Below are 25,481 nucleotides of genomic sequence, written 5' to 3' on the forward strand. Positions count from 1 at the left end.
GTATAAATCTGATCCTTTTGAGAAGCCGGTGCAGACCTGATTTTTACCTGAAGGTTTTCATTTGGACCATTATGAGAAGCATACATACAAGGTGTCTCGTATTAGTAGGCCAATTCGCTAACCGAAGATTCCTTATGTGAACATAATTAGAATTTCCTAATGGGACTTTTTTTGGCGGTTTATACACATTACACAGGGTGTTGAAGTTAGTAAAAAAAATACTTTTGTTAATAACTTGGATGTTATTTTAAACATAATTTAACGATATTTTGTACTGATGTATAGTTCGCTTAAGCGCACATTCCTATGATTTATGTAAAAAAATAGGAGAACAATGGGGAATATGGGGGGTCATGTGCCCCCCCAACTTGTGCACACGCCAATTTTGCATTTGTTTAGTTATTCAAATTAGTTGTCTATGTACATTTTTTACAATTCGTGGCTTCCATTTTTTATTTAGTCGAGAATGTAGTTTCAAAACACACATGTTTACTGTTTTATATTTGGTATAGTTAAACTTACTAATATCTTAATTTTTCATTTGAAAAACAATAATTTTCGTGTTAATACCTGGATTGCTACGAGCAATTTGTAAAATTTCGCTTCTGGGTGTGGTTAATTAAATAAATAAGTAATGAAGCCACATATTAGAGGCAATAACCTGAAATGTCTTCTAAAGGAAATTGTAAATCAAAATTTTACAAGGATGAAAAAGAAGAAATCTAGATAAGAAGACTAATTCGAATAACTAAACAAATTGGCGTACGGAAAAAAGTTGGGGGGAAATCATACACGATCCTCCATTTTTTTTACTCAAGCTATAGGATATGTACGCCTCGGCGAACTATGCATAACTGCAAAATAAAAGCACCCAAATAATTAACAAAACTATTTTTACTAATTTCAACACCCTGTGTAATGGTGTAAAGCATCAAAGAAGAAAGTGCCGCAAAGACATTTTAGTTATTTTCGCATAAGGAATCTCCGATTAGCAGATTGGCCTATTAATACGAGACACCCTGTATACTATAAATTTGAACTAAATATCTACCTATAATAATGCGCAACAGCTAGAAAAGGAAAAATATTTTCAAAAACTGCAAATTCGTCCATTTTTCAAAATAATTTCTCTTTCTTCGGTATTCCTTTTCAAGCCACTCGAGATTTATTTTTGTTTCCTAACATTCACAGATGTTTAAATGATTTTTTTGCCATATTATTCTTACAAAGTAAGTAGTTTTAGTCTAAAATATCTCGAAAAAGCGACGTTTCATATTTTTTTCCTTTAATATCGTAAAATCCTTACAACCGATCGACACAACAGTTGTATATGACACATTCTTCGATATCTTCAAATAGAAGAGTCGCAGGGATGTGCAACGTCGCGTGAAGACCATATTATCTCAATGTATCGAATTATATAGAAATCTCCATAATCTCGAAATCTTGTAGACTTAAAAAATAAGTATAATTGCATTGTGATGGTCGAGTTAAAACTTTAGTAGGACCCGTTACTTTCTTGTTATCAAGCACCAGATCTCTTTAATCTTTAATTCTTCTGCAACACCTCGAGAAGAACCCGTCGGTAAAAAGAACAAGTAAATAAATAATTATAATGAGACACCATGGTACAGTGACGCGAGGATGGAAAGCAGTTGAATCGAAACGACTTCGAGAATTTTTGTGTCGTTTAAAGGTTGAGATTTCTTCATTGTACAATCGAATAGATATTAGATCTAAAAGCTTTTCCAAACCGCAATGGTGGTTTTTGCCCAAGACAATTCCGTTTAATTCCGGGTGTCTTGTGGGAACGTTTAATAATTATTTCTTGATCTGATCAGAGCACGATGGCCAAAGCCGCACCTCTAAATAATACGCATTATAACAATAAACACAGAGAAAATTACTATTTTCCTAATCAAGGTTTATGTATGGTTGGATAACCACAGGGTATAGCACACGATCAGTTTCGTATTGTAGGTTGGTGCAACACAGCAATTCGAAGTTCACGGTGTCAGGTGCTGTACTAGGAAGCACCCGAGGAAGTACCGGTTGATTCGTTTTGGTTCATTATTGAATCACCAAAATTTTACGGTTTTGTTTGATGAACGCGAAGCTTTTGGGAACCAACTAAACTTCTGGTAAATAGGTACCTGATACACGGTTGTAATCCCAGTCCTGTAGCACCACGTCCATGTGCAACGCCACACGTAACAAAGCCCAGTGTGGGCGCACTTATCTGAATATTTATAAAGTACGTATTATAAACATTGTTCTTCAGTGCGGAGGTCAATGTTCGCCAAGGTGTAAGCAACAATAATAGTGATTTATTAGTAGTTTCTTGATCATTTAGCGAGGAATTTCAAAGAAAAGCAACTTCGAAAACGACTATAAATCAAGCATTATGCTATTCTATTAATTCTTGCAATATTTGCATGTCAAAACCGGAGGACCAAATAAGTTTGTTCAAGGCAGGGACATTGACAGTTCTATATGTATAATAGAACTTCATTTACAATTCAATATTGAGTATGTACATAGTAACTATTAAAAATGAGGATGCCTTTACATGAAGTAAGAAACCTGTATTAATTTCAGGATTTCCTGTAGGTGTCAGAGTGTTACTTCGTTCTAGAGCTATTATAATTTTAGAGCGACGATGGAACTCTGAAAATATTTCTAAATAACTCTTCAAGTTGTGTACAGATTCTATAAGGGGGAAGAAAAATGCAGAGCCCTTACAAAAAAAAGTTCACAAGTATATTTCAACTTTCTAAACATAAGCCATTCTCGAACTTTTTACTAACCCTGTATAAGGGGTAATGTTGAAACAAAATATTTCACAAGTCTCCAAAAAAAAATTATCAGATGATATGTATAGCTCAAGTTTAATTTTATATTAATTTTTTTTTTTTTATTATAACTATTATACCATATACTGCGTTTCTTTAGCTTACTTGTTAAAAAAAAGCTGCTAACTTACATTGTTATGTATTATTCGACAGGAAAGAATTCAATTTTAATTACTCGATGTAACTGAACATGAAATGAAAACTTCAAAATTGTGCTTTTCATAAACGTTGTGAGCCAGACATGAAGCAGAAAAGTGAAAATCACTATTATGAATTTCAATTATTTAGGGTGTAAATTATAAAACCCCCTACGCAATGAAAAATGTAAATTTTATACTCATCATTACACAAAATGTTGAAGGTAAATTGTGGCATATCACATTTTTTGACATATCTTAAATATTTCCACGTTTTTTACAATTCTCATATGTAAATTTTAGCTGAACATCTGATACACATAGTTGAGACACCCTGTATGCACTATCAGGGGATCACTGCGATCATCTATAGGGGAGAAATTTAGAAGGGTTTGCCAATAGCGTTCACGTTGCAAAAGGGGTTATATGAAATTTTCTGAGCTCTTCGGTAATTTACCCCACGTTTAGTGGCGTTGTTCGTTACTCTTCTTTGATGCTGTGTAAATTTATATTTTGCTGTTTAAATAGTACACATTTGTACAGAGCATATAGTCGAGTACGTATTTCCTTGGTATGGAATGTGTTTCTTAACTGACCGTAAAAAAAAAAAACAAGTGTTTTAATGAATAGTCTTGAGGAGTTCTAAGACTTTACAGAACTAACCTAGCAATTCGGTCGATTCAGGTTGGACCGAATTTTTAGACTACTTTCTAAACAATTTTCTTCGAAGTAAGCATGTAATTTTAAAACTCATTGACTAGTTATGTACAATAATCATTTAGATTCAATTTTATATAGTAGACATCGGTGGAACGAATCTTATGATCTTTAGACGATCAGTTCAACCAACCAGTTCTCTTAGGTGACCTCCTGGTTGACCCACAAAATTGGCCGTTAGGTGTTTCCACTGTTTCTTATATCATATTATTTTATATATATATTATATCCGTCATGTGACCAAAATTATTCGTGTTGGATAAGAGATACGCCTGAGATACCGTCAAAGTGAGAGTTTAAATTTTCGGGTTTGCAGTGAACGGAATGTAATACTTCTCATATAACATTTTTTTGAAAAATCCCGAATAAACAAATAAAGAGTTGTTGCCTTAAAGTTTTATTCCTAATGCAATTATTGTTAACATCGACGTTCTTCGATATTCAGTTCTGTCTTCACAAAAATCAATCTACGCGATGATCTTGTGTACAGTATATCAGCCGATTCAACGATAGAATTGGTGACATTTTGCATCACATCTCGAATTCAATGGTTAGGTATGCCGTAAAATATACATGTCTCGATACAATATCGTCTTGTAAAAACTATAATACCTAATTGGTTCTTGGAACCTCATTGACTCTAAAGGATTCAACAGTCACATTCCAATGTATCGACCGAAACGCCGAACAATCATTAGAATGAACCTTAGAGCTTCATCGGGACATGATTCAGATTTTTCATGCCATACGGTCTATACACATATGTGATACCAAGGTGTTCTCTGTATAATAACTCTTCAACAACAAATATTGCCATTTCTGGAAGTCTCGCCTCGAACGGATGAAGACATGAATTTAAAAAGTATAACACGTTAATTGGAGATATAAATATTCAATTTAAAGCCAAGATTTCTCGAATTTCTTCAGGTGTTTGACGTCGACTTCACTTCCTCTTTAATCACATGGTTCCAAATCCGGGAAACCGAACGTCCCCCCGACATCCGTTAAACTTGGTCGTTATCCATTAATAGACACTTATTAAGATCAAACTAGGTCTGTTTTTAATTATCACGCATGCATCTAAATTAAAACTGTACTTATATCTGTTTTGTTTACAGCTGTCACCAATTGAAGACCGAGCTTGACCATTATAATTTGTGCATCCCTCGATTAATAAAACAGCTCGTCTAACATGATACGGGCCACTTAACTAATTTGAACTGAAAAAAATTGATCTGGACACACGTCAAAATTGCCTCAATTGTTTCCCGGATGGAACCATTTACGTTCGTTCGTGGCGTGTGTTTTATTTGACTAATGTTAAGACATAATCTAATTGGGAAGTAGGAAATTTATGGGCTTAGCTTACTGCATCAAAGGCATCCAAGAGGAATGCGTTCCATTTTAGATTATTCACAAATTCGATCTCTCCGACAGGGAATATTTTCCATTGTTAGTCCATGCCCATACAAGACACCAAGGCTGGCTGACCCTAATTTAACTCTATTATTTATATTAAATGGAGATACCATTTAAGAAGTGTTTATGTGGAAGATATAAATCTGAAACCAACAAAGAGTTACGACACTCAAGGCTGAATCACAGGTTTGCAGCTGCATCAATCAGTCACACTACTGATTAAATAACGAAAAATCATCATCTTCAATCGAAAACTATGTTACAGACTTTCGGTAAAGTAGTTCCTATTGAACTGTTCAAAGCAGAAGTCTTACGTGTTTAATTTATACAGGATGTCCGCAAACGACGTTGAAATATTTGAGGAGGTGACTCTAGAGGTTAAAATAATTTTAAAAAGTTCTTATAAGCATACCTCAAAAAATGCTTCTTAAAGGGGCTAGAACCCTTTAAAGGAGGCCCTCTGAAGATGTTTTTTCGTAATATTTTCGAAACGGTTTCTGTTACTAATTGCAAATTTTAGTCAGGGTCGTCACATACAGAGGGTCTCTTACGTAAATCTTGCATTACCTTTTTTGTTTGTGACAATTCTTTATTTTTGAAATGAAATTACTGATTCGCAAATATTTTCCAGTGAAAATGGTCCTCTCGCTTCATCTCGTTAGGATAGACCGTTTCCCAGAAAAATGATTTTTATAAATCGACGCGCGACTACTGGGACATAGAAACGTATCTTAATGAACATAATAGGCATCCTCGTAATAGAAATACTTTTTTATTAACCAGCAATTACAAGACAAACATTAGTAATTATTACTCATAACGAATGTTGAAAATGACCTCAGTTCATCTCAATACATCTCATTTTGTTCTTCGTAGGAAACCTACAGAGAACACCAGGCTTATTCCTGATACAATCACACGCAGTAAATATGTGCTGCTGCAATTCCTTCAAGTACCCCCATAGAAAGTAATACAGAGGGTTTAAATCTGGGAAACGTGGTGGCCAATGCACTAAATCTGTTCATTAATGTACATTTCTATGTCCCTGTAGTCGATCGTCGATTTATAAAAATCTATTTTTCTGGAAAACGGTCTATCCTAACGAGATGAATGAAATAAAACGACCTTTTCTACCGAAAAATATTTGCGAATCAGTAATTTGATGTCGAAAATAAAGAATTGTCACAAACAAAAAAACTAAGGCAAGATTTACGTATGAGGCCCCTTGTATGTGACGACCCTGACTAAAATTTGCAATTATTAACACAAATCGTTTCGAAAACATTGCGAAAAAAACATCTTCAGAGGTTCTCTTTGAAAGGGTTCTAGCCCCTTTAAGAAGCATTTCCTGGAGCATGTTTATAAGAACTTTTTTTATTATTTTAACCTCTAGAATCATCTCCTAAAATATTTCAACGTTATTTCCGGACACCTTGTATATTACAAATAGGTGAAAATTGTCTCTTGTAAGCAGCTTATGGATGGTCTCTACCGTATACATATACAATTACGACATATGCAAACTTTATCTTAGATCATGTAAATCGGATGTAAATGGCGCACCTAAATGTAAAGACTTGATCATATTTCATTTCACAAGTGCATTGAAAGTACCCGATAAATTTTAGGGCAGCATGCATGAATGTATATTGGTCTACATTTATCTAGAATTTTTGAATGCACAAGTATTATATTCGGAGAATTTCACGAACCAAATGCTACATAAATGTGACACCTTTGTAGAATTTTTGAGTCATAAACACTGTCAGAATCTGGCGGAAAGTATCGAGATATTAAACCCACTCATCCTTAGAAACGTTCGATTTTCAACCAATTATATTAGCATTGATAACAGTTTGGTTATCATAATAAACACTAGGTCGGTGTCGTCAAGGTAATATGACAAATTTTGTTATTCTCCAACGTCAATTTTAACCTGAAAATCGCTTATTTGTTGTCAAATATTACGCCTTATCATTGAAGAATCATTCGCATATTGAATTATTACTGAATGTGGCAAGATTGATCACATTTCCATCGCAAACATGAACACTTTCTTGTTCATTCTGACTGGCAAAATGATCTCAACATCGCAAAAAGTTTTTTTTTTAATTTAGAATTTAATATAATTTTAGTATATGAAGTTTAAAAAACACAATTCTGCTTGTGCCGAGGGGGTGAAACTTCTTCGATCGTGACCGATGGTCATTTATCGAACCTATATATTGCACCATATGTTTCAGTCAACGCACTCAACCCCAGCAAAAAAATCTTGGCGCTAAAAGACTTGTGACTTTTGTTGCTTTGCTGGGGGATCATGCCTTTGCTAGGTAACGACGGTTTGGTACTTGCAGACATTTATTCGATAACCTTTAGGCCTTTATATACATATTATATATAATATAATTTGCGTCAGTACCTGTTATTGTAGTTACAACAGTTACTTAGTAATCAAATACTTACCCGACTTTTGCCATAGAACAAGTGATTGAATGATGTTTTAACGGCGAAAATTGAATTTTTTCCTAATTGCGTCATTTCAGGGGTAACCGCAGTATACTTATTGCACCATATAACTTTGAACATATATACATCGGTATATTAAAAACAAACTTTCTGAACTTAATTTCTCCGCCATATTTTTGAAAATCAAATTTAATCGAAATGCCGTAGGTGCTTCCCTCAGATCTTTCGACAATGTTAGTTGTTCTTCTGACATTTCTTTCCAGCCCTGAAATACATTTCACTTCCTAAATTGGAATAGTTAGAAATATGGTTGAAATTTCCATTCTGGACGCGAATGTTGTCTTTTTTAATTAAGCACTCCATGTACTATTTGATATTTGAATGGACCGTTTGAAAGTCTTCCCACATATAACCCATAATGTATATCATATTCATGATAATTGTTTGGCCTAAGTTTTCACATTTTAACCATTTCCGGACGTATGCTTGTATGACTTTTTATTGGGAATAGCTGTATAAACATTTAGTAAGTATCCGTATACGTAGGAGCTTACTACAAACATAGCAGGAATTTAAGTTTGAATATATAATAAAATTTGAAGCCGAAAAGTCAACAGACACACCTATTTTTAATGCATTAAGTCTTCTGTTATTGTTGCCAAAAGAAATTCCCCAAAGTCATAGGATTCCACCCCCAAACGGCAACTGGGCGGCGCAGCCGGTGGTGTTCCACCACCTGCTCGAACCGTTAAAGCACGTTAAAAGTGTGCGCATCCATTGGCCAATAACTGGAGGGAAGAGCGGAGGGCAAATACGTGTGACGTCATGACGACAGCTGCATGTTTCGAGATATAGGTAGGCCCAGTTCGGTGTCCCAGTGGAGTCGGTGGGCGAAGGAAAGTGATCGGCGCTGTTGCCAGATATTGTAAATAAGTTCATTTTTCGGTACACATTATATTACTAAAAACATTTAGGAACATTTGATGGTTGCCGACTAATTCTTAATTTCTACTGCACCTTCTCGTAAACATATGAAAATAGAAATCAAACGACTAGGTTGTAGTAGTGACATTGATCAACGGTGATCGGGCGAGGCCTTTGGTACCTACATATATGCAAGGAAACGCCTTTGATAAATTTGTAAGTCGCTCACGTCATTGCACATAAACCACTTGATAAGAACCATATGGATGGAATTAACGAACTTTGGACATCTGCGACTCCAGAGCCACATTCTTATTCGAATATAAGTGACGTTTATTCATAATTTCACGTTTGGAATGTTTATCGAGGCGCACATGTGCGTTTATAATTTTTTTTAAAGTTCCCAGTATCCAGCTTCGGGCAGCTTCTACACACGTTCGTGTCATTCAGGACGCCTTTGATAGTTCAACTTTTCTAAGTAGGAAACATTTCCTTGCATTCTCCACAGATGTGGCATTATTTCTTCCTTTAAAATGAAAGGAAAATACTGTTCATATCCTGTTTGGGTGTGTGTTTACCGTGCACGCATCGGTTGTGGTGGTTGTTAATATTGAAAGCCTTGTTGCCGTGGCGTAAATGTAACCGAGAGGCCGTTAAATGTCTCATCTCGGCAGCTGGTCTCATCTTTGCTTTTGTTTATTTAAATCATGGTGCTGTAAGTCACCATGTTTCGGAATTGAAAGAATTCGGAAAATTTTTAATAGTTATCCAATTTTTTGCGTGAAATTATCCTTCAAACGTGCTCTAAAATTTGACATTAATTCCCAATTAGTTGTTTCAAACAAGCTTAATGCAACTTTACAGTATAATCACACTTTGATGGAAAAAGATCTATAATATATCATGGGATTGCAAATATAACGACAGTCTGTGGAAAGTGTGAAAGTTAACCCTGGAATGATATGACGCTCGGTTAACAAGTTGCCGTTACGGGCATGTTTGCTCACAAATTGAAAAATATTGAGAAAGCTGCAGACATCCAGTATGATGAATAATATATTGTCAGAAATATTAAAAAAATGACCAAACATGATAGAGAAATTGTATCCCAATGAATTAACGAACAATTTAATAAGGAGGTAATGGAAGTCCAGAACGAAGTAACTAGTGAAGAAAATCATGCCAACCCTATGCAGGAATATCAGTTATCATAAAGTCTAAAGAGGAATTTACTATTCGAAGGTACTAAAAGTGTATCTAAAGTTTTGCCCGTGAATGAGAGCAGCAATAAGATAATATGGAGTGAAAAAGATGCCGGTGGAACGATGGTACTTCACCATTATTCCCATGTCTATCGAAAGGCATTTTTTATGGAGTCAAACATTATTGAATGGAAAATGAGTCACAGGTAGCTGAAGCAGAGTGCCATAACAGGAAAGGAGATCGGAAACAAGTACTTACTGAATGTACGTCCAGAGAACTTTAGATATCGATTGAGATCTGTGCAGTAGATCATCTACTGCAATTATGAATGTTGAAATATACGGGTTTACTAATTTCCATCTTTAGGAGAATAGATAACACTTTAATAACGTTTCCATGCGACATGTTTCATCAACATGTTTTCAGAAACGTTTCGTTTGGGACATTCGCAGTACAGCAGAAGGACTTGGTTTTATCTTTCGGCATCTTTGATGATGCGGCCTCTTTTGCACTCCTTAAAGCCGTATCTAGCTTCTATATCACTAAGTTAGGACGAAATAGCTTTCGCGTTCTCATCTTAATATTTCAAAGTGATTCTAAGTGTTTAGGACAGTTGTCAAATTTTCGCCGACTATATGTCCGCACTAATCTTTCTTAGTTGCTCATCCAGTACATCAAAATTTTACTCACTCTGATCTGATAGTTAATCAGGTGTAAAGTAAGTATTCGCCGGGATTCCCAACAAAATTAACAGTGTTGCGCAGCGAACTGTCAAAAAGAATTTGCCTAAGAATAATAAAGTTATGATTCAAATTATTTGTTACGCACGTTAAAGACTTTATATCTGCAGCGATGCCACATTTCAAAATTTATGTGTTGCAAAGAGGTTACAAGCTCTTTACACCGACAATTTAAGAGCTTAGGTGTTATGTCAACAATAATAATAACAACACCGATAATAAGTCACCAGGAGCAATATTTTAGTTTTGAAAAGAATAAATTTTATCCCCAAAATTGATGATCAAAAACGCAATGGTTTAAACCAAAACGTCAAAAAATTAATCGGCAACCGCGCAAAAAAATAGGGTTATGTTAAACTTTGAAATATATTTTTATTCTTTTTTAGCACATTAAATATATCTGACTTGTCATTGGACATAGGGCGACTCTCAATCGTTATATTTTGTCACGTGATAAAAAGTTACACACGTTTAACTATACACAGTGCATTAGCGAACTAAATCATTATTGGCAAAGTTGATATACATATGATAAAAAGTTAGGTGTTGTCCTTTCCATTTCTAACCCCCACTGACAAAATGTTTTTCTAATCTCCAAATCAGGCCCTAATAGTTCTTGATGGAAGGATATTCTGTAGTCATGACACAACTTGTTTCTCTTTAAAATTTTACTAACGGTAGATCGAGGAACGATGGTTTCCTTGGATATTGTTGTTGAACTGGTAGAAGGCTCCGAAATTACAGATAGCAAAACATTCAACTGATCTTCATCGCTTGTCCTCTTAGTCCTTTCACATTTTTCATAATCACCTTGCCTGTTCTAATAAATCTTTCCCTAAGTTTTCCTAAACTTCTAACCGAGGGTTGCCTTCTATCAGGATATTTTTGAGCATACATCCTCTGAGTTAGCAAACAATTTTGATCAGCAGATCCCATAACAAAGATCATGTCAACCAGTTCCGTCTTTTCGAAATTCATACGTATTTAGTGAACTACATGGAAAATAAAAAATGAAAACTCATGGAAAACGTAAAAATGATACTGGACGTCACCGGACATCGCGTAAAATTTGCGTATGGTGACGTAACCGATGCGACTTTTCAAATACAAATTTAGATGTAAAAAAGGGGCAATTTTCAGCAGCTCAGAAACGGTTGGGTTTAGGGATGGGGTAATGTTAACAGAAGTTGTAGGTTTTTGGATTCTGAACACGATGCCGTCGAGAAAAGTAGGGCATTCTATTTGAAATAAGCAAGTTATTGAAGATTGAAGTCATACAACTTCGGAGGCCTATTTCGAGGGTTATGGAAAATTCTTTTTAAACTAAAACATGTCAAAACGTAGCTCATTATGTCGCCTTGGAGCCTCATAAGATCGATTCCAAAATTCGCAACGGTTAGGAAACAGCATTGATTTCCGCGAGACCTTGCAGCTATCAAAATTTTCGAATTTTCGCAAATAACTCGAAAATGGTAAATTTTTTATATAAGACCTATTTCATAAACTAGCCTTAAAATTTGACGATAAATCCGAAAATGGCAAAAAAATTGGGGGGTTCCATGTAAAAAAACATAATTTGGTACTACCACACTTTTATGACAGATCCTGTACATTTGAAAATAATTTAAAAATACGTGCCTTTTAATCCCCAAAAACTTTACTAAGACAAATTTCCTTCCAAAACTTATATATTTACTGAGATATCGCACTTTGACGCACTAATGAGCAACCCTGTATAAAAGCTTCTAACCCAAAAAGACGGCACTGTACTATAAAACAATAGAAATATGCGCGGGCATCAAAGAAGTAATTTCATTTTTTTTTCTAGTTTTGAGCGAGTAAGGTGAAAAACGAGCAAATTTTTCTGAATCAAAACAGATCACGAATGAGATTCCTACAGCAATTATCATAGTCTCACAAATTCCGGATGCAGCTTAAACGTATTCATGTCTATGCCATTTTCTTCTAATTTCGTTGTCGTACAGTAAAATTCGAAAAATCACGAATTCAACTCGTTCACCTCGCTTCGCTCGTCTCGTAGAGTCCCACTCCTCTCATAAAATTTGACATTTCCTGACTTGTTACATAAATAATTATTTACAAACCCGGAAAGGTCATAAGTAGCGGGTCAAAATAACGATGCATCTAATGATATTTATATGCATCAGAATTTTCTAGTTCTGTTACGTAACACGATTCTTCAAAAAGTGCAGGAACGTTCAGTTTAGTCTGGCTAAATAAGCTTTCAAAAAGGCCATCTCACCGTGGCCATGGGTTGAAAGTCTTGGACAGTACACCTAAGACAAAGACCACGCTGGTACGTGATAGGATTACAAATTGTAAGAAAACAAAACAGTACGATGGCTCTTGGTGTCGTCGTTTTATCTTCGTTTAATCTGGTCAAAGTATATTTCCTTCAGCTCTGCCTTGTATGGAGTTATTCTTGGAAAAACTGTATATTTCATTATTAGTGCAAAACAAAAACAACTCATATGGTGCATTCGACAGTAGTATTTAACAGTATGTGTACGTACTTCCAATTTGTTAAACTGATGCTTAATTTTTTTTCAAGGTTTCGTCTCATGCTCCCCTAGCCCCTGCAAAAATGGGGGAACTTGTATATCGACCCCATCGCTGAAAGGAGAAAGTTTTTGCAAGTAAGTGTCATTAATCACTCATGAATTAATTATTACGGTTTGAAATAGGTGTTTTACAGCAGATTTTAAGTAATTGAGGAACGAGTGCGCATTGGAACGTTGCCTTCTTAAAATCAATTTATTCCAGGCTTTGAAACGTTGTCACCCGATTCGAAATCTATTCATTTCTGGACGGCAATAAATGGGTTTTGAAAAGGTATTTTGCCAATGGACATATCTCGTGATTCCATTCTTAAGAAGTACTCGCTGGTACCTACTTTAAATTTAGCTTTATTAAGCTAATTGGTGGTTGGCCTCTTGAAATTGCCAGGTATTTATCACAAGATCCAAAACAGCTATAATGATAAGGTTATTATTCTTTTATGAAAATTTTGAGCAACCCCATATTAAAGGGCCGCAATTCTAGGTAGATGAACCAAGCACTCTGTAATCTGGGTCAAAACAGGCTCTTCGTGGATTTTAATGGTCGTCTTACAGTTATCTAGGCAAGGAACCCGGTTAGAATGTATGTTTGAGCTAAGAACCTTAATTTCGTAGCGTTGGAAAATCGTTTAGGAGCCCATGGGTAGGCGGACACGAAGCGTAAATACCCTTTTCTCTCCTAGTAAATTACAATGCGGTGACGTCTCAACCTCAAAGTGAACGCAGCTTCAACTGACGCTCTCGAAGCTTTTGCTCCTCGTTCTTTTTCTTCGACAACTTCATTAATTAATTACATCTTAATTGGATAACTGTAAAGTTACGCACAACTCCGTAAAATCCCATTGAAGTTAATTCCACAAATACCTTTATTATGTCGTATTTCTTAAGGCACTAGAATTGCTTTAAAACAGGTCTTCGAAGTTATAACGCAAACATGCATTTTGTAAACTAATAAGCCACGTTTCGAAAAGGAAGTCGTCTCTTAGCACTCCCATGTTAAATATTTTACTTTTAAGTAAGAGCTCGAGTCTTGTGGGTCTTAAGAGCCCCGTAAAATCTACCTGTCGGTGGTGGTTATGTTTACATTTTAGTTAGATCCTGATGTTTCGTTGGGTTGTCTTGTTCCCTTTTTAAATATCTTAATGTTTAGGTTTCCATTGCTGGTCCATATGCTCGCATTACCACACGAATAGTGTTTATACAAGTTTCCTTTCGCGCTTATTAATAATATGTCTTGGGAAAATCTAGAATATTATCCTACCAGCTACCGTTATGTTTTAATAACGACGATGCGAGCGGAGTATGGATAAATATATGAAGACTCTCTCATCAAACCAAAGCAAGGCTGTTTTTTAGCTTACTGCACATATGTTAACCATGTGTAAAGTATAACATCTTTCTTGTATGTGCATGTATTATTATAAAATCTTCGGAAAAAGTTCTCACTTTTTCTTATAATGCAGTACCTACTTGAAGTTCAACATGTGTATGAGTCTGGTTTCATTTGCTGCTCCGCTTCGTGGCAGGAAATAGGGTTTCTGGATAAACCTGTTGAGATGTCATTGACATTTCCTTAAATTCCCTTTAAAAGTATCGTGCGGCTGTTTGCTTTGCATTTTAAGTCACATAACGCTTCTGAAATCGTTTATCACTATCAGTATTTCAACAGCTTAGAAGAGATTTAACCCTCGCGATCAGATATTATGTAGAAAATCGCCCCACATTCCGTTTTCCTCTCTTTATCTGTTCGTTGTTTACTTAATTTATAAGAGTTATTCTCTTTCCATTTAACAACAAAGGAAATACCAGGAAAGTTGTGTTCTCATTTTGACCGTTCAGTGATATCACGTTTATGGGCCCGTTTAAGCCGATTGTAAGTTACGGATTACCCAGAATGTAAATCATAAGATTGGGATTGTAAAATTGTTTTGAGAGGTGCATTTAGTACTACCAGTGGCGGCTAGCACATTACGATGGTATAACGCTCAGTAGTTGGCCCACTGCCGATAGGAAATTTACTCATACTCGGCGAATCTGAAGATCATTTCCCTTAAAATGATTTTATGAGGCAGCTTGTCCGTAAGTGGTTACCGTTTACCGAACCCTTTTCGCGGATTTAAATTATACCTGCGCCCATGAGGGACTCAGGTAAAAGGCGACTCGTTTGTACCACAGACAGTGTGGGCCGAAAGGTTTATCTATTATCTGGTCTGCGAGCGAACGCTGGGCACGCCCATAGGCTCTTGGTTCTTGGTTCCTTCCTTTTTTTGTTAAGCCTTAAGCTCACACACAGCATTACGAACATCTAATGAGCTTTTTGAAGGGCCCCGCTCGTATTTAAAGATTGCAATTCCATATGCGATTCATTAGTACAAAATGAGCAACATATTTTTGTTAGCCCAATGCTCGTAACTTTCCAGATATGTTTGAAATGCCCCTGGTATATGATCGCATCTACAGAACGAGAAAGAATAGGGCAGATTTGTATACATACATGTGCAACTAAGGGCGTGCATCAACGTTGTACAGTTTGGAAAGTTTAGGTTGATTTAGGTCCTTTTGTTCAATGGTTTTTTACGAGTTTTGGGCTGGGTGAATTATAATAGGATTTACTCTAAGCATTGTTGAGTGTTCTCCATATAACACACACATGTTTCAATGTGCGGGGGACTCGGTCTGCTTTTGTTTCATTATAGTAACCTCTGTAACATGTGGTTTGGTTCCAGATGACTGTCTGATTTTATTCAAATTTTTCGAATAACAAATGAGGTACTTAAGGGACGAATATTCAAATTAATGTTCCGTATTCGTAGAGGTCCACGTTCCCAATAAAATTAATAAAAATTCTTTCGCGACAGGGGCCCTTTATTATCGAAAAATTATGAAAACCTTCATTAGTTAATGTCGTGTTTTATTTAAATTGCCAGTGATATAGTGAGGCACAAATAAAACCACGAATATTTGAATTGATTTCATTAAACCTAACTACAGGATCCCCACAGATTGGACTCCCAGATAACAGGATTGTAGGTACATTCAATATGAATTTGAAATGCTAGTTTACTAATTAATTTTAGTTTATGTCCATATAGAAGTCATTAGTGATAACTTAAGTAGCAGCTGACGTTTTATTCGTGTCATTTATTGGTTACACAAATCCTGCTAGCTGTGATCGATAAAATGTTAGCTAAAACTGAAAAAGCTCAGAAGATTTGTAAACTTCGTTTTTATTTGCTTTTACTGGAATCTTACGAAAGCACTAAACAAGACGAATATCTTTCTCAAGGAAAAGAAAATTTTACTATCCGAATTTACAATTTGGCTATTGACATACACTCTATGACTTTCTGAAATATACAGGGTGTCCCGCGAATATGAGCTTTTATCCGTATCTTGAAAACAATCACTAGAAAAAACTTGAAATTTGGGTATCATATCAAAGTGGAGGTGAATTATTGAATAAAAATATTTTCATGAAAATACCACTTCCGGTTATACCGAAAATGAATGTCAACTCGTTTATTTTAAAGCAACACCGTGTATGTAATATCAAATTTCGATTCTGCGAAACATTAAGAACATTTTCCATGCGTAATGTTCTATACCTAAATTTATCGTTTTCGAGTTATTTAGATTTTTTCAAAAAAAAAACAGTTGTAGCCATTAATGTATTTTCTGATAATTTGCAAATTGCATTTTCAATTATTTCGTCATCAACAATAAGCTTGTTTTTTCTGTAACGTCTTTTGAGAGATTCGTTAGTTTTAAAATTATATATTATGTGTTTGGGGCCTTTTCGTGATGGCTTTGTTTTCCCTGGACATTGAATAACAAATGTATGATATGTTCTGGTTAATTCTTTGTTACATTCTCCATAAATAATAAAAATATTGAGAAAATGTTCGTTTGCATAATTTACGGGTACCGCCATACTTAAGTTATAGTACTCAACGTTGAAAAGTATTTTTTTGAAATTAAATCAAAACGATCAGGTTGAGGTACGCACAATTTTACTGAAAATTGTTCTTATTTTTATGTTAAATATGCATTCGTTGAAAAAAGAGGCGGTTCCTGTTTAAAAATTGAGTATTTTTACAATTTTGGGCTATTTTTTTGAACACTGTGTATGAAAAAGCATGGTTTAGCTCGCTGACCCAAGGACGATAAAGTATTTTGTGAAACAGCACTAAATTTTATTGCAAAATACTCAGTCATTTGCGAATTATTGGAAAATATATTAATGACTGAAACTGTAATTTTTTTAGAAAACTCTAAATTCATATCTCAAAACCTGTAAAATTTAGGTATGAAATATTGTACGTGAAAAATATTCATAATCAATTTAAAATCGAAATTTGATATAACATAGAAAATATTTCGTTTAAAATAAGAAAGTTGACATTCATTTCTGGTATAACCGAAAGTCGTATTTTCATGAAAATATTTTTAATCAGTAGATCATTTCTACTTCCGTATGATATTCGAATTTCAACTTTTTCCAGGGTTTTTTTTTCAAGATATGGAGAGTGCTCCATATTCGTGGGACAACCTGTATAGAGGTTTGTCTAGAATGTGAACGTGCCAATAAGAGCCCTACAATCATGTATATGATTATACGTATACAGTTGAAAGCTCGATTGAAAACATTACCCGAAATAGAGCTCAAACACGTACTACGCTTTAGGATACTACCAAGATACTTTTAAAAGCTGCTCTAACTCTAAAAAATTTAAATTAATTCTTTACCGAGCACAAAACTTTTTGGAAAAATTAAATCATTTTGTAATGCAGAAAATACCCCGTAGATCCTAACATTCTTAAATTAATAATTAAAATTAAAATTAATAACTTTATTCGAAAATCCATGTGTCACAGATTAAAATAAGATTTTTTAAACGATTTTTAAAATCTCTTGAGTCCGATCTTTACAAGTTTTGATATGGTTTTAATATGGTTTTAATACATGTAATAACATTATTGTCGTCTAAAATTATGTTTTCCCAATGTATTGTGTGATGCTACTAATGTCACAATCACAGATGATTTATGTAATATGACTTGTCCGTGACGTCTACCTTTGTTGAGTGCGTCATCGCAAATGTCATTGTAATTTGACATTTATTACACGTTAGCTTAACATCTGGCGAACTCCATTTAAGGGTTTTAAGCAGTGTTGAAGCAACCAGAAGTTCTAACAATGGGCTGCAATACCCGAAACAATTTTAGTGTTGTTGACCTCTTAGCAACTTGAAAATTTCGATGCGTCATGCAAATTTAACAATTCTTCGATTTTATCTGGTTCTTATTTAATCATCGATGATTACGATTATTGACAGATTGAAATTTCTGTGTGAATAGGCCGACATCGTCATGTTGTATTTCCTCAGGGTATAGTCATAAGTTAAGGAAATGAAGTAATATTTTCTTTCAGGTTTACATTGGCACTATCGCGATATTTAACAATACATTCGATCAACGTCTATTGTATCTAGAGAAATATTTAAATGGAACGTAAATTTAATGGCCGTATGAGGAAAAGGAATTTTGACAAATGTTGGACAGAAAAGATCCATTAACCATCGGTTTTATTCAATTTTATTTTAAGGACTATCTTTTTTATGTATGTGTACGATTATTAAGATGGTTCATAATAAGTAGGTGTCAAGATGTCGGTGTACCATTTATTTATTTTGGATTAGGTTCCCTACGTCTCGGAACAGTTTATAATCCTTTAGGCCGTCAATGAAGTAGCGACATGTTATTAATTTTTTTTGAAAAGGATAAAAATATATATTTGATTTGAATCGAAACTCCCTTTGTGTCTGATTTATTCGACAAAATATCCATAAAGTAAAAATTGATTATGGTTGAGTTTTTGCTTTAGAATCCAGGGGTATAGTTCCTCATTTTTAACGACATTTTTGTTAAAAAAAAAGGTTAAATTTGATTATCGCTTTTTAAAAGCTATTATCGTGTATACAGGGTGTTCTCAAAGTTGAGTAATAAATTTCAACAGCTGGTACGATTCGTAAAGAGAAGTCGGTTTACCAAACAATGTTTATATAAAAGTTGCAGAATAAAGCAATCATTAACAATTATCTAGAAAAATTAAAATTTAAATATTTTAATACAAATCTGATTTTTCGTCGTTTTCGACTGTTGCGTTGTAAAAACATTTTAGTAGTAAACAATTGTTTGTTTACTACTGATACTAGGTGTGCTTATTTTTTTGTTTTGCGATTTTCAGTGAAATTTTCGATTTAACCAGTGCTAAATAAATTCTAATTCTACTCGGCTGACAGGGGAACATTATTTGGGCTTTCTTAAAAACAATCTGCCAGACTTATCAGAAGATGTTCCTTTAAATGTGAGAGAGAATATGTGGTTTCAACATGATGGAGCCTCACCACATTTCATACGAGAAGTTCGCGAAAAGTAAATAATTAGTTTCCTAATAGATGAATAGAACGGACTGAACCTATTTCTTGGCCTGCACGTTCCCCAGATCTAACGCCGTGCGATTTTTTTCAATGGAGCTATTTAAAACAGTTAGTTTATCACGATGGAGAAGTAAATAATGTGGAAGAACTGCAACAGAGCATTGAAAATGCTTGTGATGTTATTCGTGGACATCGGGATTTCATTTTTGATGGATTCATGTGGTCACTCATGGGCACGCCGAGTAAGACCTCGCATTAACCGAACAAATGATGACAATTTTGAACAGTTTTTGTACAACAGAATGCCTTTTACCCGCGAACTTGGCATAATTTTTAATTTTTATTGCGACTTGGAGTTTACAATCTAATATTATTTAACTCTCTTATTCTGCAGCTTTTACATAAACAAATTTCTGTAAACCGACTTCTCTTTACCAGTCCTACCAGCTGTCAAAATAAATGACTCAACTTTCAAAACACCCTGTATATCCCGTACGCGTGAAACGGATTAATTATTTGTCCTTTTATTCTATTTGGGGAATAAAGCTCCACATAAAAGTAGGAATTTTTGGGGAAACTCAATTGTAAACTATTTCTAGTTAAAAGTGGTGAAGAATCACATTTTTTCTTTACTAATGACTCAGACGCAAACCCTTGTTAAACGTTTAGGTGACAAACCTGTCACTGTTTTTAAATCTTAGGAAAAAATTGAAAATTTATAGGACTAAAGTGTATTGTAACTAAGTATGTAAAATATATTGTTAATGTGAATCATTTCATCATTTTAAAAGCTTCTAAATGGTATTTGCTAGAATTCAGTTTCTTTTGATGTGTCCAAAATACTGATAATGGCTTTTGTGACAATGATTCCTGGGGAACGGTGCAAACACCATTCTGTTTAATTTTATGATCATTATCAAAGGCACACTAGCATGTATTTGAACTAAAAAATCCTCAATTTTTAATGTAGTGTTCTTTCATTTCTGGTTATATTGGAAATAACTACCGACTCCATTATTTTGAACAGAACTCGCAAATTTTTTTGTCATTTTCGGATTTCTCGTTAAATTTTAACACTATTTAATGTAAATTTTACGATTTCCCATTTACACAGGAAAAGATCTTAGCCCTCTACCTTTTTTCTGGATTGAAATTTGATTCTCTATCAAATATTAAGGTTCGCTGGACCGATTCCAAACAGGGTGTCCTATTTGACATAAGCTATCGACATCTGAAATCATGCAACTTCGGGTCAGGTTTCGGTGGTTTTAGAGGACTTTTCGTCAAACTGAAATACGTCAAAACGTCGTTTATTGAGTCCTCTTTGGACCCCAAAACACAGACTCCAAAGTTTGCAGCAGTTAGCGCACAATGCATATTTTCGTGAGATTTTGCAGCTGCCAAAATGTTAAAATTTTCTGGTATAAATGGGAAACGATTAATTTTAGTCGTAAGTCCCCTTTACATGAACTGGCCTTGAAATTCAATAAAAAGTTCCAAAAAGGGCAAAAAATTAGGGGATTGCATTTAAAATAACAAATTGGTATCTACTGACAGTATAACAGAAAGTGCCCCATTTTGAAAATATTTAAAATGGTCGATTCTGGCTTAAAACCAAATTCTATTGAACTACTATATTGGAGAGTTATAGTTTTTCTAATGAACGGGTTTCGTGCCTAGCCCTATATAAGCCCTAATAAAGGCAGAATGTCATTGTGCATTGATTTTAACAAAGAGTGGCGTGCAATTCTGTCGATCCAATAAACCCTTCTTATCAAAAGCAGTAAGAGTAAGTAAGTGAAAGAGGGCTAAGTGCGGAAAAAACAAACTTTATGACTGGAGTCTAGGGCAAAAGTTCAGAATACCTTTTTATTTTCTCGATTTTTGGTTGGTTAAATAAAATACAAAGGTTTTAAAAAAACCCCAATCCTCGAAACTAATGTGGTCATTATCACTTTTCCCTTCATCAAAATCGAGCATAGAATTGAGAAGACCGTATGTTTCTAACTTTAATAATAACTGATGTGACTTGTGAAATCGTTTTGGAATTGGGACACCATGTACGGTGTAACCCTTTCAACTGGATATCATTTCAGTTAACCACCATTTTTTTGGGTTTCCTAAAGATATAATTATGATTGGAAAAAGAACAAAAGATGATTAATTTGTGAGGATATGTGTTCTTTATTTTTTTTAAATAGGACAACCCATATACATATTTTTAGTTAGTCCCATAGCCTTTATTTTTCTTATTTTGACAATTCGGTACAGTATGTATCACTTTAGTAGTTTCTACAATAACCGGAACTGTACTCTGCATGCAGAGTGCCACGCAATCGATGTTGCGAATTTTCTTCAACGTTGAGACATTAGAGATTAATATCATACATGTTCAAACGTGAAAAATATCAGATTTTCGTATCCAAGCAGATAAATATAGTTCTTCAATATGATACATTCCTATTCTTCGAAAGGTTAAGATGAGATGTTTTCAACATTACCTGCTCTATCATGCACTGACTCACAGAATATAAAAGGAAATTACACATTTTGGCTTTAGACGTAAGTAAACTGGTCAACTGAAAGTGTTTCGTATCCTAATGGAACCAAATTTGTAAAGGTTATAATTATAAACTACTTAGAACGGTCGGTTCACGGATTTGATCAAAGTGTAAAAGAGTTAAGAAAAAGTCGATTAAACGAGAAGTCAAACAAATAACAAAGATACTGAGTCATGATTTTGAGATCAAGAGATGATAATAATGTTAAAACCGTGGACCTTTGACTAATTTATGTTGTTCCGGCGGGTTTTTTGTCGCCAAAAGTAAGTGTTGTCTTGGAGTAATTGCCACTTTCGTTAGGGCCGGAGGGTCATTATTGTTCAGCTCCTTTCCGTTCGAATTAAATAATAGCTTAAACATAAGTTGTGGCACATTGACCATCACCCGAAACTGACCTGTAAATTGCCCAAATCAAAGGACGTGATAAATTCCACAGCGGCAATGGTGCAAAATTACCGGAAGTCTAGAGGTCAGCTAGAATAGTCGCCTCTGCTTTAATTAACTTACGGCGTATGGTTCAAAACGGTGATATGCCACGAATTGGGATAAAGGATTTTTCATATTAATCTTGTGTTAGCGACAACCCCACAAACTCGTTATGATTCGGATGAATAAACAGTGCGATAATTGAACCCACCTTCCGGACCCTTTGGACCGACCTACGAAGGGACGAAGCAAGTGTATATACAATAGCTGCTGAACAGTAGCGATTTCCATTGAAAATTAGGGCACTTCGTTAAAAGTTTCATTGTTGACTATGATGGGGTGGATGATAACAATACAGTCAGTTAAAAAATATGTAGAACATGTGCACGTTTCACAAATACATGATCGTAGTAGTAGCCAACAAGTTGAGACCACATTTGGAGATTGATGAAGTGCTCTTAAAAATTATTTGTGACAAAATAAACCCCTGTCTAGACTACCTAAGTATTCCGAAATCCGATACAGAAATACATCATCTTTAAATTTCCTTAAGAACCCCCATGAACACATGCAAGGGCTTTCTGCCTCCTTTCCTTCATAGTCACAGATCGATGGCCATGGTAAATTGCGCACCGTTGCCAGATATCCTGAGCTGGTGTCATCACTGCAGAAGCTTGAAATCTACTTTTACAAAAAATATGTCGCCGGTATCTTCCCCATTTTCACTGCGGAGTAATAACCTGTTTCCACACTCCAAAATTCAGCAATGTCTTTGCTGCTTGCGTTGAACTTCTGATAGTCAGTCTTTAATTTATCCCTTTCGAATCAAAACCCCCCTTATCACCATTTTCGATAATCAGTCGGAGGAACCGTGGAGTATGCTCGAAAATTACATTTTGACCACGAAAAGTTATTTGTGACATAAAATATGGGACTGCATTGCCCTATACGGGTTGGTGGTACTTTCACAGTCATCGGTCCTTAGTGCGATCTGGCAACGACGCTTTAATGTGAAATCCGACACGTACCAGACGAGGATGTCGAAATCGCTCTATCTTCGTCGCACTTACCTAACAGGGTATTCGAACGGAAACGCCTGAAACCACGACATTGTTGGTACCTGTTTCCCACGAATAATGGTACTACTCTGAACGAGTTCGAGAAATATAAGTAGTAAAGTGGTACTACATTGAAATTGTGCTGATATAAATAAAGATTATGATTGTTTAACATTAGAAGAATGGACGGGCTTGTTTAATTTGGCTGAACTACCTTCTTTTGGCATTGCATTGCGCTGATGACTTAACAGTAGCTGGGAAATTGATTTTGTTGGCTTGATGAAAGTGGGCAAAAATAAGTCGTACTGGCCCGAAGCAGTTTATCCGAGATCCTATTATTCTTTTTATGGTATTCAAAGTCTTTTGTTGGGTTCATAATCTAGCTTACGAGTCATTTAGAGAGTCATTCTTATTTCTTCGCCTAATCGCAAATGACGATCTCATTTCCAGCGTAAGCTTATTTCTTATCTTTATTTTTATTTCTGTTTTTTGTTGTTGTCGGTTTTGTGTGTCGGTCCAAGTCGTAACCGAGAGATTGAAGAATTCGATAAGCTTTGCAGGATTATTTTTTTCTTACAGCAGGGACTTCCTAAGAAGAGAGCATTTCAAATTTTCAAGGGACTTCTTCGTCGATATTAGTTCCAATTTCATAAGTGAGTTGTTGTAAAAGTAGTAGATCACTATCTACAGCGAAGATCTACTTGAACTTTTATTGTACATCCACGTTGCAAGAAGAGAAATGTAAGGTCGAATATTTACTGGGATCACGACAAAGCGGTCTCATTCGTGTGCTGGAAGTGGACAGGAACAAATAAAGGTTGTCCACGACTTCACGAACTATATCTTTTTTTCAAACAGTTATACATATTTGTATCCAATAAAATATGTACCATGTGATAAAGATGTGACAAACCCTGATTTAAGGGAACAAGTTGCGGTAGATCCGAAATAGAAAAATAAAGTGAGAAATATAAATTATGTGTGCTTAGCTGGCCGATTATGAATGAACGGTTTCCATTCATAGGAAACCAAGGATATTTACTAATACAGTAACTATTGCTATTCTTGCGATCCCATTCCGCATTAAGTTTATTAAAACGTACATGTAATGCGTTATAAAGAGTCGTTTAGTCTTATTTGGACAATGGTATTAAAAAGGGAGGAAAGGAGTGTCCGCAATTGTGTGTACGAGGTGTCCCAAATTGAAAGTTCACCATCGTTATTTCAGGAACTACCAGAGTTGTGCATTTGGCTATTTATAATGTTTCAGTTTTAAAAATTGTAGAACTCCAGATATTTCTGGAAATGCCTTACAAACTAATTTACTTTTTTCAAATACGAACCTGCATGTGGATTATATAAATTCTTTGGTGTCGGCATTTTAAAATATATTACATGCAATACATTTTGAAATTTTCCAAAACGTTGGAAATTCCTGAATTTTCTAAACTGAAATGTGGCACCTCCCAAATTCCTAATTTTGCAATTATTTGAACAAGATTGCTCCACGTCCTACGGATTCCGAGATCACAATGGTGAGCCTCCGATTCAGGATACTGCGTTCAAGAGTTTGCTTTAAACCGTATCTACCGCGTGATCGGCAGTGCCAATTTAAAAATGTTAAATTTGTAACCACTTAGTTTAAAACAAGCCATAAATCTCTTATTATTTACTAATTAATAAAAGTAAACCATTATTAACATCTGTGCTTGAAGTATCCAAAAACAATTACAAATGATTCAGTTTAACGCTAAATTTTTCAGTTGTTTCATTTGATGCACAATTCAATTAGAAGCAGCCAAGTATTCACAAAATCACCATGCATGGCGTTATCGTCTTACTTTACGCTTACTTTACGGAAAAGATAAGCTATAAACGGCAATATGCACACTCCCGTGAATAAAGTAAGCGGCGTACAATCGTCATTCTTTAACTTTCCTATCCAATTTGAATTATGAA

General features: G+C 35.0%; 1 protein-coding gene across 2 annotated transcripts in view; it reads left to right on the top strand.

Moving 5' to 3' along the window:
• Positions 1-25,481, top strand: part of N (neurogenic locus Notch protein) — a 132,834-nt gene that overhangs the window by 10,127 nt on the left and 97,226 nt on the right. For both annotated transcript variants that reach the window (XM_066296677.1, XM_066296678.1), the window contains exon 2: positions 13,031-13,115. In XM_066296677.1, the coding sequence (XP_066152774.1) occupies positions 13,031-13,115 (85 nt within the window). The remainder of the gene's footprint in view (positions 1-13,030; positions 13,116-25,481) is intronic.

The sequence above is a fragment of the Euwallacea fornicatus genome, chromosome 26 (genome assembly GCF_040115645.1).
Source record: "Euwallacea fornicatus isolate EFF26 chromosome 26, ASM4011564v1, whole genome shotgun sequence".
NCBI lineage: Eukaryota > Metazoa > Arthropoda > Insecta > Coleoptera > Curculionidae > Euwallacea > Euwallacea fornicatus.